This window comes from Primulina tabacum, chromosome 10 (assembly GCF_025594145.1).
Source record: "Primulina tabacum isolate GXHZ01 chromosome 10, ASM2559414v2, whole genome shotgun sequence".
Taxonomy (NCBI): Eukaryota; Viridiplantae; Streptophyta; class Magnoliopsida; order Lamiales; family Gesneriaceae; genus Primulina; species Primulina tabacum.
In genome coordinates this window covers 5,215,716-5,243,076 of record NC_134559.1, presented here as the reverse complement: position 1 = coordinate 5,243,076, position 27,361 = coordinate 5,215,716, and the positions used below count along the sequence as shown (strand labels likewise).

The 27,361-nt window shown below is 31.4% G+C and overlaps 2 protein-coding genes across 2 annotated transcripts; both read left to right on the top strand.

Moving 5' to 3' along the window:
• Positions 1-21,879: 21,879 nt before the first annotated feature.
• Positions 21,880-25,332, top strand: LOC142506202 (non-structural maintenance of chromosomes element 4 homolog A-like). The gene is made up of 7 exons (XM_075619382.1): positions 21,880-22,244; positions 23,095-23,175; positions 23,507-23,762; positions 23,860-23,950; positions 24,228-24,444; positions 24,555-24,646; positions 24,861-25,332. The coding sequence occupies exons 1-7, from the start codon at positions 22,070-22,072 to the stop codon at positions 25,116-25,118; spliced, it is 1,170 nt and encodes a 389-aa protein (XP_075475497.1). The 5' UTR covers positions 21,880-22,069; the 3' UTR covers positions 25,119-25,332.
• A 506-nt stretch (positions 25,333-25,838) lies between these two features.
• On the top strand, positions 25,839-27,099 carry LOC142505876 (putative GDP-L-fucose synthase 2). The gene has a single exon (XM_075619007.1). The coding sequence runs from the start codon at positions 25,905-25,907 to the stop codon at positions 26,856-26,858; it is 954 nt and encodes a 317-aa protein (XP_075475122.1). The 5' UTR covers positions 25,839-25,904; the 3' UTR covers positions 26,859-27,099.
• Positions 27,100-27,361: the final 262 nt, after the last annotated feature.

The window sequence follows — 27,361 nt, the reverse complement described above, 5'->3', positions numbered from 1 at the left end:
TTAAAATAACAACATTGTTATAAAACTCAGCAAATATATATATATATATATATATATATACACACACACACACACACACACAGAGAGAGAAACTCTTGGTTAGTATGATTTTCAAAGATCATAATAATTGTAAGTTAGGAGATAATTAGAGTATAGTGTTCTTGGAATATATTCTTTATTGTTCTTATTGAATATATCTTATTGACGTAGTGGGAATTTGCAGGAACTTTCCAGAAAAAAGTTCCAATAGAATTACTATCTGAAAGCCAAGAAAATTCGAATTTTAAGATTCCTAGACGTGGACGAAAAAAGAGAATTAAGAGGGGGGAAAAGCACTCAAAGAAAAATAATGGATTCGAACGTAAAATTTCACCTTCTCCAAAATATTAAAGCAAAGATTCTGTTGAGTATAATAATGATATTACACAGTTTAATTACACACACTTTTAATAAATCTCCATTTTCTTGGCCACATACCGATAACTTATAATTTTTCTCGAAAACCAATAAAATGAGTTTATAATGGGCTTATAATAGACTTCTATAGCAACTTGGGTTAATCATTTTCGTAAAGCGATGACGAATACTAGTTGCTATAGGGGCCCATTGTGCAGTCATGCAAGCGCGGGTCCGGGCTCGGGGCGTGACACCAACTATAAGAAAATCCAAAAAAAAAAGAAAACTCGGCTTCTCTTCAACTTGTTACCCGACAAGCTTTAAACACTGAAAATCACTGCTCGTGCATTAACGATTTACCGCAGCCATTTTCAAGCATCTATAAACTTACTTATCCTCAAAATAAAATGACATAATTAATTTTAAGACGGTCCAAAACTGATTCTCGTTAGCATCCATTCGCATGAAACAAACAAATGAAAGCCAAATAATAAAACATTAAAGGACAACTCAAATTATTGTGTGCATAAATATAAGATGGAGACAGCTAATTAAACTTGTCCGCCTGATATTTACAACTTTGAAATTTTGGGACCTCCGATTACCCAATTGAACCCAGACAGCCTCAAACAATATTAGTTCTTGATACCTAATTGTTTTATCAAAAGTTATACACGATGGTAATAATATAATTTCAATTTTTTTTTTTAAACAGAATAATAGCTCACGTGTCGATCGTTATCCTAAAACCATACAACTAAGAGCTCGAGTATTATGTGTCGATCGATCTCCTGGTAAAGATGGTGGTGGGTGACATAAGTTAAAACAAGATACAAACGTAGTATGAATTAAAAGGTTGCAGGTTAGGGATTTTGCTTGCCAAACTCAAATTTGTATATTATACACTAATGATTGACCAGCTAGACGCCACGACTCGATGTTGCTTTCTTAAAAGAAACCAAATAAATCGATTAAAAAAAAGAAAGAAAGAAATCATGATATATAAGTAGAGTTGACATCCTCCATTTCAGACATGAAAATTCAAGATTTGAGGCATGTAGGAAACTTAGAAATATTCTTTAATTCAAATATTTTTATTAAATAAATTGTTGTTTCCAAATTTTTTTTAATAGATATTGGAAGACCTATAAAATAATTAATAATTTGGAAAGGATCAAATGCAAAGCATGTATCCTAACATGCCAGCAAATGGATCTTGGGAAATTCAGGAAACAGATAGTGTGATTCAACAATTAGAAAAGACATTTTTTCTTGTAATTAGGTCACATAGAAAACTACATCTATTTGCCCCTTAAATCCCTCAAAGGACACCTTTTTTTAAAAGGAAAATGTCTCTTATTATAATCATATCATATATATAGGTTAAATTATTTAATGAATATTACCAATATTTTATACATTGCTTGTACATTTAGAACTTGTTTTCTTGTGTATTATATTTTAATCAAACTAAATTAATTCGTCTAAAAAAATCTAGAATTTATACGTAAATTAATAACTTTGAACATGGATTTTTATAATATTTTTTTATAATTAATGAAGAGAATTACGATAATTTCTTGATTTTATAGATTAATTAGAAGTGATACATCCATTTTATAAGTTACTCTACCTCTCCTTAATTATACAGTATGATACGATATTGATTTAGAAGACAATCAACACTACGTAAATGAAATGAAAAGCCAACGTTGTATCCTAGGTTCTTAATTAGATTTAACTAGACAGTCCGATGTAGAGATGACAATAGATCGGATCTAAAGTTTAAATTCGGTCAACGGGTCTATAAACGGGCGTGGGACGGGTAACGAGTAAATGATTCATTCGTGCAAAGTTCTTAAGCTTGAATTCAGTAGTTCCAAGAGAGTTACAAATTAAACTTGCGGAGACGATGGGACCAAAATGTTAAATAGGACAAAACTTGGAATCATATTCATCCATGAATAACAATATATATATATATATATATAGAATTAGATGCTTTATTTGAAGATTCCTATCTAATTATATATAGAATTTTCTTTGGAATTTTCTTAAACAGACTCCAATTAACATGTAGAATAATTTATGTGATTCATGAAATACGTCCCGCAGCCTAGCTAAATCATGCAATCGATATTGGTCACTTCGGCATCGACCCAAGACAAATCGACTTTAGGCTTATTGGTCATCATAATCGACTTACTTTCATGGTACCGGATAAAATCCGGCCGAGGGATATTCGAATCGCCGCTAGCTGGCTCCATGAGAGAAGCGTCGTAGGGGCTAGTTTCGATTTCAACCCAGGATAAGCCCTTTAGGAGTCAACTTGAAGCCTAAAAAATATTTTTATTAACTATTAGCCAATATATTAGAGTTCAAGAGCAGTTGAAGGATCTTTACGGGTAGAAAAGAAAGGAGCATAATAATTGACTCGTCGACAAGTTAATTTGGTCGATAATAACGAGATTTAGATAATTTTTAAAATCGTTTGAATAACATCTTTTTTATGAGTATTTATTAATCTAAATATATCAAAACACAATAAATATAAATACATCATGACGATAAATCAAATATATTCACTTATTTATATAACATTTGTCAATTTGCATGATTATAACATAATGACAGGTTCTATCAAATTAACAAAGATATTTTTCATCCAAATATCATTCACAATGAAAAACAATAAAAATAAAATTAAGAGAATAGTAAATTTTACTAAAACCAAAATCACAATTTATTTAAATGGAGTGCATATAGTGATTGTCAAATAAAATTCTCTTAATTAACTAAATTATCATAACGATGTTAAAATAAAACCCAAACTTGTTATTAAGTTAAATATCAATTGTGTTTTTGCTAACTTTTAACTCCTTGCGAATTTTGTTTAACTTTTTTCTTTTTTAGAATAGATATTACACATCAACTCAAATATTTTAAACGGTATATATAGTAGCTCGATCGTCATGATTCGATCGATATATTCAACAAGGACAATTATTGCACTCCAACAATATCAATAATTACACTAATTGCAATCTATGAGAATCAATCTCATGACTTTGACTCTTATATATACTAATTGTAAGATCATGCATTTGCTACTTTACCAAAAGTTATAATCGGGGTAACGATGCAATATTAACTAAAATCTTTTAAAATCGTAAAACAACTCAAACGTCACATTTCGATTGTTATACCTTACATAAACAATTATTGCACCTAACAAATAAGATATAGTTGTTATTTTACATTCTAGAAATCATTTTTCTAAATCAAATTTATTCTCACTAATCAAATATGTGAGAACCTCATATTCCAGCAGTAGCAGCAGCTAGCAGATTTCAGTAGAAGCTATAAATTTCAGGAGCAACTCATATTTCATAAGATGGTATTTTCCAGCAGACAAAATCCAGCAGCAGAAGAGTTCAGTAGCGAGATTCCAGCAGATAGCTACTGGTTCTGCTCAAGACTTGTAACTGAAGCATTTAACATGGAATAAAAGCTATTAATGGCAGATTATAGTCATTAATTGGAAGGCTAACAGTCATATTTTGGCCTATAAATAGCACCCTCAATCTCTGAAATGGTTGTTACCAAAATCTTGAGATCACTTGAAATTAGAGCGAAGAGAGTGCATTTTTCGGAGCAGTAGAAACCAGTAGTAAGAACCAACAGATTTCCAGACTTCAACCGAAATATTTAGCAAATTACAGTAAGCGGGCTTATGTATAAATATCTTGAATCCAGTTTGATGATTTATGTTTTAAAGCAAAGTTTTGTACGATCGATTTCTAATATCTGAATTTTGAAGCACTAGAACTTAGTGAACTAATGGTAGGAATATATATTATGAACATTACTGATTACTGATTACTGATTATTGGCCTCACCCCTTAGAGGAGAGAACATATATGGGACTGATATCAATTTAGCCATGAAATTCACAAACGTGCTCAGTGTTTACTTGTTAAAATTCTGATTTCTGATTACTGAATACTGATTACTGATTTCTGAATACTGAATACTGATTTCTGTTATGAAAATAAGAATTTCTGTATATTATTCGTATTACGGTTTCTGTATGGAAACTGATTTCGAAAACTGGAGTTATTCCCGCCCCCGCTTACTGAGTGACAATCATATCACTCACCCACCTAAACCCATCTCAGATAAGAACGAGGAAAGTTGTTAGAAGAAGGGGAGCAACTTCAGTTTTGGGGCTGGTGATGAAGATCGATGTTCTTAGTTCTGATTTGTAATTAGATTCCGTTGCATCTGTTAATACAGTATTATGTTCGGTTTTACATTTCCGCTGTAAGACATTTGTATCAGACAATGATTATTATGAATAAAAGAATGATTTCTGAATTTTGTACTTCTGAGGCTTGTTGTTTTCGAATGTAAATTTATGAGCAACGCCGGTGTCAACTAACCCCGTCCCGGGGCATGACAAAATAATTTCATCGAACACAAAGTAGTTTTAATTACTAATAATAATTTAAACACAAATATTAATTGTTAGAGTGACCACTCTTTGTCCTCACATACGCTTCATTAAGTTGCAATCACAGTAATAATGGACAATGAATTGGTAACATAACTTAGTTAATTTAATAAGTGAGTAATATTAAATAACAATTTTGTTATTTTGAAATGTGAAAAATAGTTTTTATATATATAAATTCATCATATATAATGATAAATTAATTAATATGTAGAAAAGATAAAAAAAATTATTTTTTATGTATGTAATTTCATCATATACAATTAGAAATTAATTAATAGGTTGAAAAGAACAAACAAGATAACAAATCAATATATTATATATGATGATTTCGTAATAGAATAATGCTAATATAATCATACTTTGTATTATGTTTAGAACGCAATTGAAAATTGATAACAAAATATATAATAATAGAAAATTAAATTTTAAAAACACTATTATCTAAAATATTATCATAATACATAATGAATCATAAGTGAAATCACTAAATTATTGAGTAGTTATTTATTTAATTATTACTTAAATCAATTTATAAAATAAAAAAGAAAAATTATGAGTAAACTGATAAATTTAATATGCATTAATATCCAAAAATATTTAAGATAAACAATAAATTATAAAAGAACATATCAAAAAAATCATTGATTTAATTTGCTAAATTAAATGAATAAGATTATATTAGAAAATTCACAATTAGAAGTCATATATTTATATGTATGTTATATATATATATTGGATTTTTTTAATAGTATACTAATTTGATAATCTTTAGAAAATCAATATAAATAATAACATGATGAATTTACTTACAATAATTTCATAATACTGGGTTTATATTATGAATTTTCTTTTGTAAATATATAGTAATTAATAATAGATAGCACAAAAATGGAGAATATAGAGTTATGGAGGTGATGCCACACTATATAATTTTGGGAAAAAATATTATTTGAATATATTATCTATATATATCATTATCAACTGATTGAATATATATATATATATATATATATATATATATATATTCAAATTTTATTTACTTCTTGATATATAAACGCTTCATTCATTTATTTATTTTTAACTATTGGGTTTGGTGCTGAAATATCATAGCATGATCAGCCCAGAAACTCAACATGCTTTTTGGATCAAACCCATAGGCCACAAGATCACTGGTTGACAGTGTTAATCTACTGGAAGTCAGTAGACATTGTCCGCCGAGTCAGTAGATATCTATTGGAAGGTAAGTAGCCGAGTTGACCAGTTTTGGCCTTGGACCGCCCAGGTCACGCTCACGCACGAGTCAAGCTATTTCAGTACAAATCGAGCCCTTGATTTACATTTTCTTGTGCACATTTGCGGAGAGATATCATCTTGGCTTACAACATTCTACGCTTTCATGACGTGAAATAGTATATAAGCTAACTCATCTAACCTTATTTGTTCCATTTTGAACCGACTTCCCACCACATTGTTCAATTAATTTAAATTGATTGGGTCGTATCACAATTTTCATTCACGCATGAAAGCTCAATTCCAACAGGACTCCTTTTATGAGTTTCTAAGTACTACTATAAGAATAAAACTATTATTAATCATGTATGAAATGGAAAAAGATAATTCTAGAACCAATACGTGGAGAATCAACCAGGAAAGAACATCTAAGAGATAAAAACAAACAAAATGTGATACCCTTGTCCCACATCTTAAAAATTAAATACTTAGAATGAGTTTATAATGGGCTACAATGAACTTCTATAGCAACTTGAACTAATCATTTACGTAAAAGCGAGGATGAATACGAAGTAGTTGCTATTAAGAGCCCATTGTACAGTCACGCGGGTCTGGGCTCAGAGCGTGACACAAAAACTAAAAACAAAACAACATTTTTGAATTTCACATAACACATAAATTATTTCAACAATAGCTACGAAAACAATACCGATAAGTAAATGCGATAAAGTGAACAGAGAGACAAGTTTGTTTTATGGAAGTTTGAATATAGATATTTCTACCTCTCCGCTGCTTCTATTTAGATTCCAACTAGAAGGTTTTGTTTTACAACAAATTATACAACACTTATTTTTTATACATTTTGAAAATTTATTCATAATTACATGCAAATATGTAAATACTTTTAAGTTGGAAAACTTTAAAATCCCGTCTCTATCGATATGTCCATAGTTTCTCGTGATTTTGATTCGTTTGTTCGATATTATGGATATTGAATTTAGCAATTCCAAGAGAATATGAAAAAAGGTTACGTTTGGAATTGACGCTTTTGAAATTAATTTATTTCAAATTTTTAATTCAAATCCATTATGTGTATTTTTTGCTACGCATTTCAATTTTTAAATTCTTCTCCAACACTTTTCTTTATACATTTTGAAAATTTTCAAATGTCTATTAACTATATATATATATATATTAATGTTTCAAAACCTTAGAATTTTCAAATGCTTTAATTAAGTTTATTTTTAATTCAAATTCAATTACACCGATCTAACTGCGACTTTGATAATCCAGGGTAGTGTGTTACCGAGCTAATCCATAAATTAAAATCATTTTAATACACGAATCATTGATAAATTATCAAATCGATACGTGAATTATTGAAAATGACTTAATTGATTTCATGAATAATCTAAAAAGTAAATATAATTTGGATATTCCGGATCATCTACTCGGTACATATCTAACAAGTAGCAGCTAAGAATTCTCCATAATTTTTTTTTATATTTAAAATAAGCAGCATTAGAAACAAATACCCGTTTAAAGTTAACGTGACTTCTTGTTAAATGTCGAAACTTTATTTATTATCTACTTATACTGTGAGTCCTAGGCAGTGCCGTTCTTATTTGGTGGTAAGGATGTAAATGATCCAAATCAAAACAAACAGTATTAGGCTTGAGCTTGGCTCGTTTAAGATTGTTTGAGGAGCTCGAGCTCGATTCGAGCTTTTATTATCAGTCTCGAGCTTGGTTTGTCTTGAAATTTCCAAGCTCGGGAAAAGCTCGAGCTCGACTCGTTAAAAGCTCGTTTAGCATGTTAATCAAGCCAGGCTCGAGCTTTATTCATTAATAGCTCGTTTTGCATGTTTAACAAGCCTGGCTTGAGCTTGGCTCGTTTTCGAGCTCATAAAGCATATAATTGAGCTCAAGTTTGAGCTTGAATCAAGCTTGTTAAAAATTAAATATATCTATAAACTAATTTTAAATCAGACTATAAAAATGTAAATTTATTCATAAATAATCAAAACGACACAAATAAGAGCTAAAAAAAACATAAATCAATATATTATTGAGCATTCCAAAATAATACGTCTAGAATATTCATCATACACTGATATCACCATATAAATAACAATGAAATAATTTCACCTCTTTAATACTTCAACTAAGTCTGGTGAGAAAGTAGGGAGGACGTCAAAGAATCCATTAAAATCAGGAATTACAAAATCATCTCCAATAACAATTAGTCAAATATCCTGCAAAATTCATAATAACATTAGTACTAATATTCTTATTTGTCTAGTGTTCAATTCCTTCCATTGACCTTAGTACTAGAATTTTTATTTGTCAACTCAACAAATGAGTCAAGCTCAAGCTTACGAGCCACCTAAACGAGCCAAGCTCGAGCTCGCGAGCCTATTATCAAACATAGTTTGTGAGCTCATGAGCTGAATATCTTTAGGTTTGAGCTTGGTTTGATTAAATTTTCGAGCTCAAAATCGAGCTTGAGCTTGGCTTGATAAGATTAACAAACGAACTCAAACGATATTTTTATCGAACCGAGCTTCGAATAGCTCGCAAACGTTTGGTTCATTTACATCCCTATTTGGAGGTAGAAGAGTCGTTCGACTCGGGCCTATTTTTTTAAGTCCATAACTTTTTTAAAAAAACTTATCATATAATGGTGTAAAACGAAATTTCTCAAAGTTAAAGTTCACCAAAAACTTTCTCTTCAATCAATCATGACATAAGAAAATATTGAATAAATTGGGTATGTTATCGATTGAGAAAGAATTACTGAATAATACGATTAGTATTTTTAACTTTAAAACTCTAAGACAGTTTTTTTCAGTAATCATTTTATACATGTTTGATCTTATTGTTTAATTTAGTGATTAACTCAATAAAGTTATGAATATAAAAGAATATGAATGCACATTATGATTTAGATGTCTCTTTTAAAGTTAGATTCTGACTAAAAAATTGTTAGGAATCGGTTCTGTTCGTAAGCCCGAGTATGATGTCTTGTTATTGGGCGACTATCATGAATTATCTGCAAAACTATGTGGCAACGATGGAGATTAATGCCATAATAGAATGATTGCTTTTTGCATTGTTTGTGAAAGTTTTATGCTCTGGTACTACCAGAAGCAAAACACTTATTTATTTCTCCATCCCTGGGCTTTTCTATCTTTATTTATTTATTATCTGTTTGTTTTATTATTGGACACCAGTTGATATTTTTATTTTCCCAATATAAAAATTAAGATTTTAATCGTGTATTGCTCTAAATAAAAATCTTTTATTTTTTCACACAATAGTGATTTTAAAATTACATATATATTAAAAAGATATTAAGGTAAGACGAATGTTTTTAAAACATTTTTGGTTTTTCCTAAATCTTGAAAAATATTAAAATAAAAAAATCGTATGTCTAAAATGTATGTCCAACACTCCCTGTATATATCATTAATTAGTTGAAGCCCTAATAAAATTAATTAATTAATTAATTCGTGATAATAAACTGAGGTAGAAAATACCATTAATATTGTAAAATCCATGCATGAAGCGCAAAGCAAATGGCGTCACCATTTATTTGCTAAATCTTTCATACATGAACACGAAACACTTGAGCTAATACATGCATGCATGTGTTGTCATTGTTCATATAATGAATGTATAGGACGTAGAAATCCTAATACATTTGCATCTACAAACTGCATCATGTTATGAAGCTGGAAGAAACCCTATGTAAGCACTTACATACGCGCGGTTGCATACGTTCTATACACGAAGATCACGTAAAAACCAATCAACTATTTAAATCATCAATATCCAGTTATAGGTAGAACTTATATTAAATAGTATGTATATTGTGAGACAGACAGTCTCACAGATCTTTATTCGTGAGATGAATCAATCATGCTCATTTTTATACTAATAACTAATATTTTTTCATGAGTGACCGAAATAAGTGATTCATCTCACAAAATTGACTTGTGAGATGAACACACAAAAGTTTATGTGGATTTGAGAAAGAAATTGTAACAAAATTGATAATATATAATATGGTGCGTATGTCTAATTAAAAATGATTACTATGTTATGATGAAGACATTTAGGGCTTCCAATGATTGACATATAATATATTTGTGTTCCAAACGTGAACAACTTCATTTGGTTTTCCAAACTAAAAAGGGTGTTGGTTGATTCGGTGTATCTTCACAGCTTTTGCCATTCAAAAGTTGATATCTTCTTAGTCACCAATATATACAACTTGATTTCATTACATATATATATCGTCTCCTCAATATTGTTTTATGTGGGCGTGCAAGATTCAATGTATTTATTTTATTATTGTCAAGCATTCATTTAATGATCTTATCCTAGTATTCTTTCGTCTCAAATATATAGACTTGTTTGATTTTTCAGACAAATTTAAAAAATAATCGTGGGAAAAAATTAACAAACAAACTTCCTATGTTATCCTTTTTTAATTCATTTTGTGTGAGACGGTCTCATTGGTCGTACTTTGTGAGACGGATCTCTTATTTAGGTCATCTATGAAAAAATATTACCTTTTATACTAAGAGTATTACTTTTTATTGTGAATATCAATAGGATTGACCCGTCTCACAGATAAAAGTTCGTGAGACCGTCTCACAAGACCCCACTCATTTAAGATAACTGAAAAAAAGAAAGAAATCTTATATAATTGAGATTGAGACGGAGGTACTAAAAAATAAGTAGACGTAGAAGGTTTATGTTCTTGGGCGCATAAACTAACGGAAAACACGTTACTTAATTAATCAAAGCTCTTGGGAATAAATAAATTATATATTGATCCATAAGACAACGTACCAGTAACGTACGTTTACTGGAATAAATAAAATTTTGCATTAATTGAACTTTCGAAATCGGTTTACACCATTAAAAGTGATGTCAAAAATATTAATTTTTATTGTATGATTTCATTCTAGAGAAAATTATAATTTTAGTCATATAAGTATTTAGAATCAGGGTAATGTAACTTGTCAAAGTTTAGTTTTCATCCGGTAACTATTTTTTTTCATCTTTTTCACTTGAAGTCACTTAACTTATTGAATATTGCTTATTTGATATTAACACTCTTCTACAGAACACGACAAAAATAAAGCTTGTGTTATACAAATTAAAATCCATATAAATAAAAATAAAGGAGAAAATAAAGAAAAATAACATCCAAAATTTCAAAATTGGATGAAAATCTAGTTCTTTCCTTTATTTTTATTCAAGTAAATTTTACTGTTTTTAATATAGGATTTTTTCTCGTCACATGAATAACACGGGAGAGCGTCGATACCAAATAAGCAATATTCGATCAGTAAAATGAATTGAGGTGAAAAAATATTAAAAAAATCAAATTATTCGACGAAAGACAAACTTTGACAAGTTACATGACTAAAACTCAAAACATGCAACTTACATGTATAAAATTGCAAGTTTCTTTTTCAGTCTTATTTTGTTCTCTCTTTTTTGGCCATTTTAGTTTTTTTCTGACATGGATAGTATATATCACATCATTATAAAATGGATAAAAATTACAAAAAATTAAAAAATATGATATTAAGACCGACTATTGACAACATAGAAAATCAAAAATACGAATAATCAAAATACAGTTTTTCCATATCTTTGTTTTTTGAAAAAATATATATATATATATTCTAAGCCTCTTACACTGACTAATATACTAATACTATACGATGAATAATCGATTATATCCGTGCATGCGTTACTTGTACGAGCTAAGATCTCGACATGTGTCAAAAGATCATTTTCAGACCTCGGATTTTGAGTTAGAACAGGATCTTGACATGTGTCAAATAGTAGGTAAAGTCGATCCTACGGTGCAGTCGATGTGTATTTGCATGACTGTCGGCACGGTGAGATCGACTTTACCTACTATATTGTCTATACAAGTAAGATCAAATTTACATACTATACAGTAGTGTAAATGTAGGAAAATACGTACAAGATTTCGGGTTTAGATTTTTTTTTTCAAAAATTAGTTATAGTATTAAATATTGTGAATAAATTGAGTTCTTTAAGCCACTCAAATTTAATATTCATATAATTTCCATTAATTTGTTATCTTCGAGGGCGGAAATAGGGCTGATTTAAGATGATATTTTACCAGAAATTAAACTATTTCTGTAAAATTATATATAACAGCGTCGAATCTGGCTTATTTATCTCCTCAAGTCTCTGACATTAGATTGCTTGATTTTCATTCCTAAACCTTTGCCGCAAGACTTGGGGACCCAAGTATTATTTTTTCTCTCTTTTCACCTCTATAATTATCTGAAAATATCAACATACTAAAATAACACAAAAACTCATATAAATAATTTTACGCGTCAATTTTATGAGACGCGTATTCTATTTGAGTCACTCATAAAAAATGTAATTTTTTATTATAAATATGAGTAGGTTGACTCGTCTCACGTACAAAGATCCGTGAAATAAATATTAAAAATGTTTTTAAATAAGTGGAGGTAAAGTTTTTATAAAAATAAGAAGGAAAAATTGCCAAATTAATTAGACTCAAAAGTGGGCATGACCATGGGTCCAACGAGTCCTTGTGACAGGACAAAGAGAAAGAAAAAGTCCTAATTCAAAATGTGCAAAGTTGTTGGCACTTTTATTTAAATCACCTAATCCTTGTGCCATTTTGGAAACCAATATGCTCTATAAAATCCATTCCCATTCACAAAAAAAACACACACACAATCCCCTCAAAATACACTAAAATGTCTAAGCCAACCTCCCCAACAAAATTCCTCAATCATTCCCTTCACATTTTCTCCATCAAACTGCCACACTCTTCCCTAACTTACATGAAACACAAAACCCTACTCCAAACCTTCCTATTTTCGTATATTTATCGGATCGCCCGAGCTCTCACGAAGGCGAAATCATGCCTACTACATCACCTCAAAGAGATAGATTTCATCCACTTCGCGCGATTCCCTTTGAAGAAATTAAGCAAGAGCAGTAAGCAGAAGCAGAAGAAGAAGCTCTTCTTTGGTTCATTCCGACTACACTACAACTGGTGTTCTTCTCATGTCATGCCTGTAATGCAGCTTGAAAACACTTGGAGTAGTTACCCGATTTCGACGTACAAAAATATTCGAGACAACGACGACGACGACGAGGAGGAGCTTTCGGAGTATCTGCATTGGCTTGAGGAGAAAGGTAATGAAATGGATTCATGCAGGATTAACGAGATTGACAAGCTCGCTGATTTGTTCATCGCGGATTGCCATGAGAAGTTCAGGTTGGAGAAACAAGAATCTTACAGAAGATTTCAAGAAATGATGGCTAGAAGTATATGAATATTAATTAATTATAATAATGGATTATCAGATTAGATTAATGAAATTTTCACTTTTTTACTTTATAACTTTTCTCTTTTGAATTAAATGTGATATTAATACTATATTGATTGCACGGAGTTTTGGAGGAATGGAAATTTGATTTCAAATTATTATGTGTGTGTCATTGAGATTTGTGCAGATTCAAATAACATGTTTTTTTTTTTTTGGGTATATTTGTTCAATTATTATTACGAATTATTATTCTAAAGCCTGAATCAATCTGGCTTATGAAATGGGATTTATTATTATATTCATTATTTTTCTAATTTTTTGACTCGGCTTTGCAAAAGAAACATGCTAAATCCTTTCTCGAATATATGCCAATTTAAAAGTAAAAAATTCCTTGCCGAAAAGTAAATTAAAGTAGAATAACATAATATGAACAAATAATTATGAGATTTCAGCTACTATAATAGATTCTAAAGAAACAAGCTAAATTAATTAGTCGCGAGTGGCTGATTACTTTTAGGACCTTATATATTAGTCTGTATCAATAATCAACTATTAGATTAGTTCTAAATATCCTCCAAAATTCTCCTTTTTTTGGGTCAAATTAAATATAGCTTTAAAGGATCCCAAGTGATTAAAGTTCTAACAAATGACACTTTATAGTAATCAAGAAGGTAATAAAATAAGAACTACCAAAGAATCTTTAACACAAAATGTGAAAACATATCATAAGTTAAAAAGAACAAATACAATATTAGAGTTAATATCGACATAATAGATACTATAGAATTGCTACACAAAATTTTTGTGAGATGATCTCACGAATCAATTTTACGTGAAGATCTACTATTTGGATTACTTATACACAAATATTATTTTTTGTGTAAAAATTATTACTTAATATTGTCGGCCGAGCTGTATGAGGCAGAAACTCGTCCCACGTATGGTTCGGAGGCCGAGCCCCACCCCAGCAGTCAGGATGTGACTTAGGTCAACTAACAGAAAGAAGATAGAGTTAACTCAACGATTGCCTTTGGGCTCCGAACTCCACATGGGAATGTAAATTTGGGTAGAGTTGACTCGTCTTATAGATAAAAATATGTAAGATCGTCTCACAAGATGCAAACTAAAATTGCCCACTGTTGATAACAATTCTGATAAGATAAATAAAAATTAATAATATTCATGACTGAAGCAACTCAATCTACACACCCCTTCTTTGAATCTTCCACTTCGATTCTTCAGGTCGGGGTGGGCTTCGCGTTTATCATTGGGCTGAACTGTAACCGAGGCTCACGTGATGTTCAACAAATAAAAGAACATGATATGTACATTTATTTCACTATTTATTTTTTGTTTTCATTAAAAAAATTTATTCCCTGCGTGTAAATTTTTATTCTCCTACAAAATTTTGGCTCAACAATTTTTTTTATAACACGGTACGAAACAAAAATTTAAAATATTTATTTATACATTTCAAGTAGTGTAAAAAAGCACTATTTTGAAGAAGGCAAAAACTTGTGTGAAACAGTCTCACATGTCGTATTTTGTGAGACAGATATCTTATTTGGGTCATCCATGAAAAAATATTACTTTTTATGCTAAGAGTATTACTTTTCATTGTGAATATCGGTAGGTTTGACATGTCTTGCAGATAAAGATTCGTGAGACCCTCTCACAAGAGATCTACTTTTTGAATAAAACATCAATAGCCGAATCAACTTGACCAAGTCATATTTTCTATTTTTAATTCTTTGATTTCTTTCTTTTTATTAATTCTAAAATTTATAATTTGGATTTCGTAAGTTTTTCACCTTTTTTGTTGGATTTTAGTTCTTGATTATTTGGATTTTTAGTAATATTTCATTTTTCGCAATTTATGTAAGTATTATTATTTGTCCCCTTGATGATTTGACAGATAGACAAAATTTATAGATGAAACATTCAACATAAAATAGAATGTGAACTAAATTTTTATCCATAACATTAAATTTCATCATTAGTTTTACAAATGCATAAGAATGTGAACCTAACAACAAAACTTTGAATTTGTGATATTAATAATTGATATTCCATGTAAATTAAAGTAGAAAATGAAGATGAATTAAAAGTGGATAAATCTGTAGTTTTTTTAAAAAATATATCAAAAAAATTGAATAGTTTGTTAAATGTTTTTCGTCCGGATGATGTCAATATATAATGGATATAAACAAATAGCAAGTCCCACCACTAAAAAGGACTGAATGCTTGTATGCCTAATTTATGCAGAGTGGGTCCCCTATTCAGCAATACAGAATGCCCTTGCATAGCTTCCTGAAGTATTTCCCATATAATCGGTTCTTTTTCCCGAATTTTACTTTTACCAACTCCTATGTTCGAAGCAAGATGTTGGCTAATTAGACTACGAATTATAAACATCTGGAAAAGCTCTATTGCTATTTCGCGCGACAATCCGCATTGATGTAATGAGAGTGAAGGACTTTTTCTGGTACTTGAGAAACCAAGATAATATAGATACAATCAGTTACCCACTTTATATTTCAAAGCTTATTTACTCTCCCGTAGATATAAACCTCAACAATAGCCGTCTATATATATATAAGATAAAACTGAAGAATTCAAAAAAAGAAAGGAATTTGTTTCAAATTGAATTCGACCCGAATATTTTAAATAAATGAACTACTTTATATTTTGTTTTATTCCTTCATTGTGAAATTCACCATTAATTGTATTTAACAAAAAGGAAAATCCCAAAAATCAAACGAAAGAAATTGATCAGCAAACAATACTATGTGGTATTCTGAAATGAAGGGATGCATTTTGGATATATGTATCCTAACTTGGTTTATTATTCAACTTGATGTATCATCATGAGAATACTCAATCAAACAAATATTTGATATTTTGAATTGAAAGTTGATTTTTCAAAATAATTAATATTATATTAAATCAATTATAGGTAATTTGATTTAATTTATCTCATGCAGTCCACCGATTTTATAATTTTGAATTTGAAATTTAAAGAACTAAATAAATAGATAATTTTTTCTTAATTTAAGAACTCAAAATCCGCAACTTACCCTTTTTCAAAATATGCAAAGCCAACCTAAACAGTATATTTGGAATCATAGAATTCAAAAAACTTTGGTGGGATTTGTAATTAAAATATCATTTTTAATTTTTGGAAAGATATGAAATTTCAAAATGGAGTTGGTATTTGGTAGGATTTGATTTAACTAAATGAAATATTTACAAAATAGATAAAATTTCATAGGATTTCATGGAACTTGGTCATAAAAAAATAAAATTATTTTTACTAATAAATTTTTATAACTTGCTCTTAAATTTTAAATATTCTTCTCAAATTTTATAAAATACCATTTATCCAAAAATACATATTATCAATTCATAAACATTAATTCATATATATATTTTTAGAAAATTATTTCAAAATCAATTTTAAATATTTTATTTTAAAATCTTTTATAAATAAGACATTTCTATTAAAAAAATTGTTTTAATAGTAAAATTTTAATTAATCAAAATTGGATTAATTATTTTTAATGATAAACTTTATAATTTGTGCATTTATTAAAAATATTGTTCAATTAAAAATATTTTTTATATGTTTGAAAATAACATTTTTTCATGATAAAAAATAAGAATATTTATATAAATATTGTTAATAAGCAATCATTTTAAAAAATATCAATACGAGATTTTTAATATAAAATAAAGTAATAGTTAAATCAAATTCCTGATTATATTTAAAAAAATATTACACACACCCAAATAAAATTCCAAATATATGGATTAAAAATCCAAATCTAAATCCAAATCTAATTTTTTATTTGTCAAACATACTCAAAGTGATCGTAAGAACATGAAAATAATCAAGAAGCAATTTTGGGTAATGGTTAAAAATGAAATCATATGCTAATTTATACAACTCTACCCTAAAAATGGATGGACGAGATCTAACCTATATCCTATGGTGGTGATTCAGTCTCTAGAATATCCGAGAGATATTTATAAAGAAGGTTCTAAAATATATCACGACTTAGCTTCTACACAGTTCTGCATGATCCCTAATCCAGAATATTCTTCATAATTTTATTTTACAATATACCCGAGGAGACGAATCTGTTTTAAGGACACTATTTTTCATACATGTCTCGGTTTGGTTCATTTTAAGCCTTACTCTACTGTTTGCTTCACTATACTGTTCGCTGGTTTTCTTTACCGAAAGCTTTCTGTACTATATCAGTCCATATATTGTGCAACATATTATAGATAATTTTAAAAATAATTGTTATGTTCCTGTGAAATAAGGACATGAAGTGTAAAAGAAACTAGAATATTTTAGATAAAACAAAAAAAATTCAGCAAAACACTAAGACTCAATTTAGACAAGAACTTTATAAAATATTTCGTTATTATTTCTTGAAAATCATTATATTTTATTGTACTTTAAATCATTAAAAATAGAGACAAAATGCAATTTACTCATATGGGCTCGTTTATTGGATTTCTGTTGTACCCAAATTCTGAAACTCAACTTATTTGTTTAGTCCAATTATAAAGAAGCTTAATTTCCAATAAACCCCAAAGTAAGCGAAACTCAAGCGATGTTAGTTTCGCTATTGTAGTAAATTAGAAAGTACCATTCAAATCATCAGCAACTACATCAATCACCTAATAATTTGAGCTCGAGTCGAGTGTATATATATGTGTGTGTGTGTGTGTGTGTGTGTGTATGTATATGTTGAGGTGACTTTTATTTATTGTATGTACATGTATGTATATAGATAGTTACTGTTATTTTGGGCATCTGTTGGTGAGCGATACGATATGTTCGATGTTTGCAAGAAAATCTTGTGAAATACATTAATTTTTCGCAATTTTCGCGTGAATATCTCGCGGTGTCCATAAATGCACAGAAACAAACGTCCAAGATATCAAAATTCAAAAATATATATATACGTACGTATCTGTTTGGCTTTTTGCTCCCTCACATGCAGTAGTTAATTAGCTTTGAGCCGCTTAAGGTAAATAGTACCGTTCGTTAAATTTCATGGCATAAGACGATATTCGTCAAAGAATGTGGGACACCATGTCTTATACACCATGCCAAATTCAAGCGAATCAATTGGTCCTCATGCCGAATATAACTGGATCAAGAAATTACTTCATGAGCGTATAATTTCAAAATGATCAAACCACATTAATTAACTCGACAAATCAGAATACCATAACAAATTATCTATGATCATCATGATTAAACCGAATAAAAATGTTCAAAGATAGGATAAATAGCATAACGAACACTCCTGCACCCTCGAATCAAAAGTAACATGTTTACTAGCAGCAACTGCGAACTATCGAGCTAACTATAGTATCAGTTCTGCGTGGGATTTGGAATGCTCGCCGGAGTCTTCCTCAGGCTCTGCTCCACAGCTTTCTTGGTCTGTTTCTTGGCTCCATTGATGTGTGAATAATAATTAGACGACCAAGAGGAAAACAACAGTCTTCTTGATTGTATGATCGATCTCTCATCCGGGCTTTTAAGTTGAAAAAATATAGAGATAGTAAGGAAAACTAAAACCATAGCCAAGCTTAATGCTAGGGTTTGGTGCTTCATTTTGATCAAGAATCCAATGATCTATATAGATATATAGTGAGATTTTAACGTGTATATATGTGGATAGGATTAGGGCTAGGATAGTTGATATATATTAAATATTAATGCGTTTTCTCCCCACTAACTTTCATGTCTAGGCATGCATGATGATCCTCAAAATTTTATATATTTAATTATACAATTTTGATAGTATAAAGTTACCCATATTACTTTAATAATTGAGATCTATAGCTTTTATGAGGTGAAAGGTGGCATTTAATTTATTCTATTGTTGGAATTTGGAGACCACAAAATTAATCATGTGGAAAGGGATTGACTAATGTTTCCAATTATACTGAAATCTTTGCAATTTTATTAGCCAATCAATTAAATACGTTGATTAAATTAATATTTCAATTTGTGGTGCTTAGCATGTGATTTCCAAATCCAACACACATTTAAAACTAATCAATACGTAAATCATTAATTACTTTTACTCGATCTTAGTTGAAAGATTAAACCTATCTTCTTGTCTGTTATGACATCCATTTATAATATTCAATGATAATTTGTACATTGGATCATGATTCATGCATTGCATTTAATATAATCAGGCTACAATTTTCCTATAAATACTTAATCTAATACTTGTACTTTTTTTCCAACTTTAGTCCTTTTTTATATAAAATTGCTGGTGTTGTATAGAGCCGTAAGCAATTTTCGGTGACATACAATCATTTTCCGATTTAACGTCACATTAATATTCCGATAAAAATTAACAAAATAGAAAATTGTTGATTAGTATATTAAAACCGTAAATTGATCGATAACATTATGAAAATTTAAAAAAAAAATACACAAATTAATAGACTAAAAATATAACTTTCCAATTTTAGGAGCATACAATTGGATAGATTTTGCAATTTGTTCTTTACAAATTCAGCAACATAATTAATGCTTTAGAAATATAACATTAATAAAATTGTGCTTAATTAATTTTTCACAAAATGTTCATTAATTGAAGCATGTGGCTTTCCCCAAGAAAGTGGAACGTCACTTCTGGCAAATAAGGCAAACTAATCACTTCCAAGTTCCAATTGTTTAATGTTTTTTTTTTTGGACAAAAGTTGAACAGGGCTTTGAAACGATGTTCACCTAATGCGGAATATTTCACCCTAACTCATGGAGTACTGCCCCATAAGAAGATCAAAGGCCCAAATTTAACCACATATATGCGGGGTCCACCAATTCATATGCGAGGTCCATCAAATTTTTTAAAATCAACGGTCCAGATCTTGTTGAAGCACTGCCCCCATAGATAGCATCGACAGAACCACCTAATGCGTAGCACCGACATGGATTGAATAAAACAAGGATATCCAGACATTAATAAAACATCAAGGAGATGGACAAATTTTTTTATTTTTTAATTTGCTTAATTCCAACAAGGATTCTTAATATTTTAAAAAATGAGAAATATTTCTAGGAATAATATTAAATTCTCGATTTCTTTATATCTAGTCTAGTTGGTGAAAATTTTGGATATCGACTATCTCTCATACATTTTTTAAAAACATTAAATGATTTCTTCTTGTATACATTTTTGGCTCGAAGGAGTTCAAACTATCCCTCAGATTATGTGATTTAGAGGTACAAATGAGTCGAGTTCGAGCACGATAGCAAGAAAAATATCATTATATTCTCATCACGTGTCTAAATTAATGACCAACGTAACTCTATGGACAATATATCGAAGATACTTGGTTATGAGTCCGTCTGCCCTATAGTTCTTCGGTTTATTCAAAACCCGATAATGAATAGATCAAAGTTGGTATATAAGCGACTGAATGATGTAGTTGGGAGCGCAGATTCGTACACGTCGTGGTTGAAAATCTGGCTCTGACAGAGACAGTTGACATCCGAGTGGAAACCAAAGAGGAGGTTCGGAAGATATTAATCATGTGCAAAAAGTTGTTTTACCCAGAGTCCAGAGATGTTCTCGTATCATAGCCGGAACTGGAACTACATTCCTCAAGACGAGGCCTTGAGACTTTCACTGCTATCTGCTCTTAGAGGTGAAATCGAACATGTTTCTCGCAACATGATTCAGGAGGAGATACCAGCTGTAAAGAGACAGAAACAAGGAGGAGAAGATCAAGTTGCTATTAGCCTATTACTCCTTCTGATACTCATTCGCTCGAGCCCGCAAATTCGACTCAAGTTCGCCAAAAAGGATCACAATCCAGCTACTATAGCCCGTCTGCTGCAAATTACAAGAAATGAAAAAGCATATACAAGATGAGAAGATTGAGCTGGAGAAGAAAAAGTTCGGCCGCTGTTTTTTTGTGTAGTTTAGATAAACCCAAAGGGTCAATGCAATAGTCTACAAATTATGTAGATCAGATAAACCATACTAGACAAGTTTTGTGTCGTAAGATAAAACTGGGAGGAATGCTTAGAAATGAGACGGAGAAATTGAACCTCGGGCTCCAGTGGTAGAAGCTCACTACCATCTACCATCCAAATTACCTCCTTGATGAATTGTTTGATACCTAATTTGATCAATTTGGTAGCGAAAATTGCTATATGTACCTTAATTGCATTGAAATTGTGCCTGATTTTACGAAGGCAACAAGCGTATTTCATTCTCGTCGAGCTGGGAGTGTTCCATTTCTTAAATTTTTTTTTATTATCAAACTAATTTATTTATTTATTAAATTAAATATATTTAAAAAATAATAAAAAGGCCCTGCCAAGGCGAGAGAGCTCTTTCAAAATTTTCGAACAAAACCCCTCCTTTCCATTATTCCCACCACACTTCTCAAATCACTAATTTTAACGTTTTCTTCGGTTTTTGGGTTTCTTGATTTTATCTCACCAATTCATTATATTCGTGTTTTAATTTTTGATTCCATAACCCTAATTTTATGAATTATAATCAATGGTGAGAACTCTGAAGAAGGAACCGATTAGCAACGGTGGTCCATTAACTCGAAGCAGTGCGCAGAACATCAATGGTGAAGGGGTTACAACAAATAACGGTGGCCCTGAAGATACTACTGTTGAACGCAGGGTGATTCGGTCGAAATACCTCAGATTTAAGAATCGGATTAGTGGTGATTTTAGCTCTTCCGGACTTATTTATTTTTGTTTCATAGCCCTTTCTTTTAAGTTCAAATCCATGTATGAGCCTCCTCGATTATCACGCGTAATATTGGATCTGTAAAGGTTTTCGTTACTATCTCTATCTACTTAACATTTGTGTTTTTGTGAAGAGATTAATTCTCTCTGTTTTTGTGGCGGTAGGGGAAGTGAGAGGTATTATTTTTTATATGCAGTTTTTTTTACTTAGTTCTCTTTTTTATGTCTGGATTGTGAATATATTGAGAACCAAGCAACATGATGGTAATTTTTCTTTTGATTTCTTGTCAAACTCCAACTTTTGTATGAACTTGGAGTGATTATTTTGACAAAATAATCTAATACTACATTTAGTTCAGTTGAAAATGAGTTATCTTTTTGTGTAACACTGTAACCCATTTTGATTTATCATTGACAAAATAATCTAATACTACATTTTTAGTTCAGTTGAAAATGGGTTATCTTTTTGTGTAACCCATTTTGATTTATCATTGCATAGCTTATCAAACCAAGCTCCAATTTATCTAATAAGAAATTTGTTGTCTGATTTGTAATTTAGCAAATTGAGCTTAAGTATGATCCATCTGGATCTTCATGTTGGGCAGTGAATTTGTCTTTATGCAATATGGGTGCATAGCTTATTTAGTTAAAGTAAGGTGTTTCCAGTGGTGGTTTTTCTCTTGGAAAGCTTGCATCTTTGTCTTGGATGTATGCAGTAAGAACTAAATTACTAAATTCTCATGTAAATTGAGTGCGTGCAGATAAAATAGCTGATTATTTAATTACTTTAATTTAATTAATTGATGGCTTTATTTTCTTATGCAGATGAAAGAGATGATATGTCAAAGGTTGATGCTGATAAGTTCAAACTGATGATTGATGAAGTTGATAGCTTGCATCAGCTAGGTATAGTGGGCGAAGTTGTTTTTTAGTTGCATTATTTTGCACCTTATAATTTGTTTGGTTGTACTTTTGACAGTTTTTGGCCTCTGCAACAAAGTGATAATTAGAACAGCAGTTAGATTGATTTCTGTCCTGAATTATCGACCTGCAGCACTTTTTCAGTCAATTATTTTTCATTGAAATTTGTATTATGCATGTTTTGGGGTAGGATATTGTGAAAATACATAGGTTGCCTTTTTATTTTGCGTTTAACTTAGATTAACTTTTTAAAAAAAAAAAATTAATTTACTACTAATTTTGGCTAAATATTTGGCTTTTCTATATTTCCTTTCAGTACAAAAACCCAGGGAACAAGTTGCAGATGCAGAAGCCCTGTTTGACATCACAAACACATTTGTGTCCTCAGTCAAAGCATATAGAAATGAAGGCAGGACTCCTTTCGACTTTGTCAGTTGTCTTCTGCTTAGGGATTTGGGGCAACAAGGTGTAGCAAGCAGTCAAGAATATGATGGTAGAAATTTGATTAACTGGAAAGAAATTGGACACTTGGTCTCGCATGTTTTCCGAAGTGCCCCTGGTTGCTGTACGATGTAATTATCAATAGTACCATTCCTCATTGTTCTTCTCCTTCGCACCATTTTTTGAATCTGCATGATATTGAGTTATCTTATCTTTAACCTCTGACAGGGTTGGGCCCATGAATACCGAAATGAAACAGCGTAAAACTGTGGTTCATAGAAAGCGTACAAAGCTAACGGTAGACATTCGTCCTGAAGAGGTATTTTTTTGCAGTTGGGCTCTACAGTATCATGCTATCATTGCTTATATTGCTCTGTTCTCTTGTTTCCCTCGTGTGCCATATCATGGATATGTATGAGGGACGGGTAATGGAACTGCGAACCAACGCACTGAAGTTTTGTCGATTTTCGGTCATTTCTTTGGACCTCCAGATGATTATATTTACCTATGTATTATAAACTGCAGCATCCATCTCCATTCTGGGTAGATACTGAGGCTATTATCATATCCTTTAAACTGAAATTTTCTTTCTGCAGCTTGATGATTCTGTTAGGAAGGAGAAGACCGACACAGATAAGAATATGGCTGTAATGTTTGATATTCTGAGAAGAAATCGGAACTGCAAGCTTGAAAATTTGATAATAAACAGAAATTCTTTCGCACAGACTGTAGAAAATTTGTTCGCTCTGTCTTTCCTGATTAAAGATGGACGGGTGGTGGTAGCAGTTGATGAAGACAGATGTCATTTACTTTGTAAGTTCTTTATTTCCCGATGATGTAACTGATCAATCCTCTTTTTCGTATCATTTTTCCTTGTCTCATTTTAAAAAAAAAAATCTAATTGGAGTCATTATTCCTTTCAGCCCCAAGGAATGCTCCTAGTGCCAATGCAATTCTTTCTGGGGAGGCCTCTTATAGCCATTTTTTATTCAGATTCGATTTTAAAGACTGGAAGGTACTTAAGTAAAAATTGAAGTTTTAACTTGCCATTATTTTTTATTACACCTTTAGATATTGAGAACGATTACATATGTGTCTAGACATCCAATTGTCACCACTAAGATGACATAATTAAATGGAAGATGGAACAACAACCCTTTTTCCCCTGCAAAATGCAAAAATGCAATATATCATCTACGTACAAGTTTTCTGATAATGTTGTCTTGCAGTTAATGTTGGCTTCTGTTGGGGTTGGAGATGAACTAATGCCACATAGGTGTCACGTAAGTCATCCTAGTAGTACTCTACCAAATTTAGTAGATGAAGAAGCTGAAGCGGCACCACCCACAACACCTATAAGAAAATTGTCCCGGAATCGAGGTTTAGTTATGCAGGAGCAAGTCGTCGTTGAAGACTCTCCTGAAAGTGGTGATACTGCTGCCGTTAGAGCTGCTGCTATACGGAAGGGAAAGAGGAAACTCACGTAAAAATGGTCCGCAATATTGGAAATGGAGATCGGGCTCATGATGTCCGGATAAATTTGCCATTTTTTATTGTATGCAATGCTTATTTTGCTCTAGTTTAGCTTCAGAGTTTGTATTATGCCAATATCTCCTCGGTTGAAATATACGTGTAAGCACATTTGTAGTGAAATCTAGTTATCGGGTATGATCGTTTTACTTTTCTATATACGAGTAATTATGTGATTGATTTTTTACTATCGATTTTGATCCTTTCAACACCGTGATTTTTTATGTGATGATATTTCAATATAAGTAATTTTTATAAAAGAAATAAAATTTGATTAGTAAAAAATAATTTTTAGAATAAATTAATATTTTCATATGCTTTTAATCTAAAATTTGACGGAGATTCCACAAAATTAAGTGGACGCTTTACGTTATTTTTTCAATTATTTTACTAAACTACTCCCTTATAATATTTTTATATTTAGAATAACTTGATCTTCTATTAATTTTATTAGGCAAAAATTTGTGTGATATGGTCTCACAGATCGTATTTTGTGAGACGAATTTCTTATTTAGGTCATCCATAAAAAATATTATTTTTTATACTAATATTATTATTTTTTATTGTGAATATCGGTAAAATTGATTTGTCTCATGTATAAAAATTCGTGAAACCATCACACGACATATTTACTCTTTTATTAATATATATGCAATTTAATCTCTGATTCAATTTTTATTACTTGTGCACCATCTTTCAAGGTGAAATTCAACAATCACCATTTTCCATCGGCGGCCAGCGCCATGGACCCAACCCTAATTGACAAATCCGCCACCATATTAGTCACTGGACACCGCGGTCTGGTGGGATCTGCCGTGGTTCGCAAGCTCCGTTTCCTCGGCTACGCCAATCTCCTCCTCAGAACCCAATCGGAGCTCGACCTCACATCCCAATCCTCGGTGGACGCCTTCTTCGCCGCTCACAAACCCAACTACGTCATCTTGGCCGCCGCAAAAGTCGGCGGGATCCACGCGAACAACACCTACCCTGCAGATTTCATCACCATCAACCTCCAAATCCAGACCAACGTCATTACCTCCGCCTTCAAACACAATACTATTAAACTCCTCTTCCTCGGTTCCTCCTGCATTTACCCCAAATTCGCCCCGCAGCCCATACCGGAATCTGCCCTATTGACCGCTCCATTAGAGCCCACAAACGAATGGTACGCCATCGCCAAGATCGCAGGCATCAAAATGTGCCAGGCATTTCGCATTCAGCACTCCTTTAATGCGATCTCCGCTATGCCTACAAACTTATATGGGCCCAACGACAACTTCCACCCCGAAAACTCGCACGTATTGCCGGCTCTGCTTCGCAGGTTCCACGAAGCAAAAACGAACAATGTGGGTGAAGTAGTGGTTTGGGGGAGCGGGACGCCGTTGAGGGAGTTCTTGCACGTGGATGATTTGGCTGATGCGCTAGTCTTTATGATGGAAAATTATAGTGGATTAGAGCACGTGAATGTGGGGAGTGGAAAGGAAGTTAGCATAAAGGAACTTGCAGGATTGATCAAGGAAGTTGTGGGATATCAAGGGAAGATTGTTTGGGATTCCAGTAAACCAGACGGCACCCCGAGGAAGCTTATGGATAGCTCCAAGCTCGCAAGTTTGGGGTGGGAGCCGAAGATTTCCCTTAAAGAAGGACTTGAAGACACATACAGATGGTACTTGGAGAATGTTGTTGCGCAGCAGTAGAGTCTCCGTTGATTTTTGGCAATTTCATATTATGTCTTGTCCTGTATGAGCTCTTGGTATGCTACTCATTGATTACTTATAGTCTCGGGGATGAGAGCATCTGTTTTTCAACTGATTAGTGAAATGATTGTCACACTACATCGATAAAGAACCATCGTTCCATGTTATGAAATTGAAAAATTTTATGTTGTATAACAGTACAAGTATCAATGTATCATGAAGATTGATGGAGTTGGCCATTTTTTTATCCGACCACTGAGATTGTTAGTTCGATTTTTAATCTACATGAAGTTTTTTGTGGTGGTTGCGTTATATGGTCTTTGGTTTGCTTGATGACTTCTTCTGGATCTTAGTCATTCTGATTTGGTCGTTTAACATGTGCTCGTTTCTGAAATTGAATGCTTTTTCCGGAAGGTCGATTGAAACCCTTATTGAAATCTTGCTGTTGCTGATAATTTTTCTATTGACTGATTAGTCTCAGAGTAACGAAATGGTCATCATAC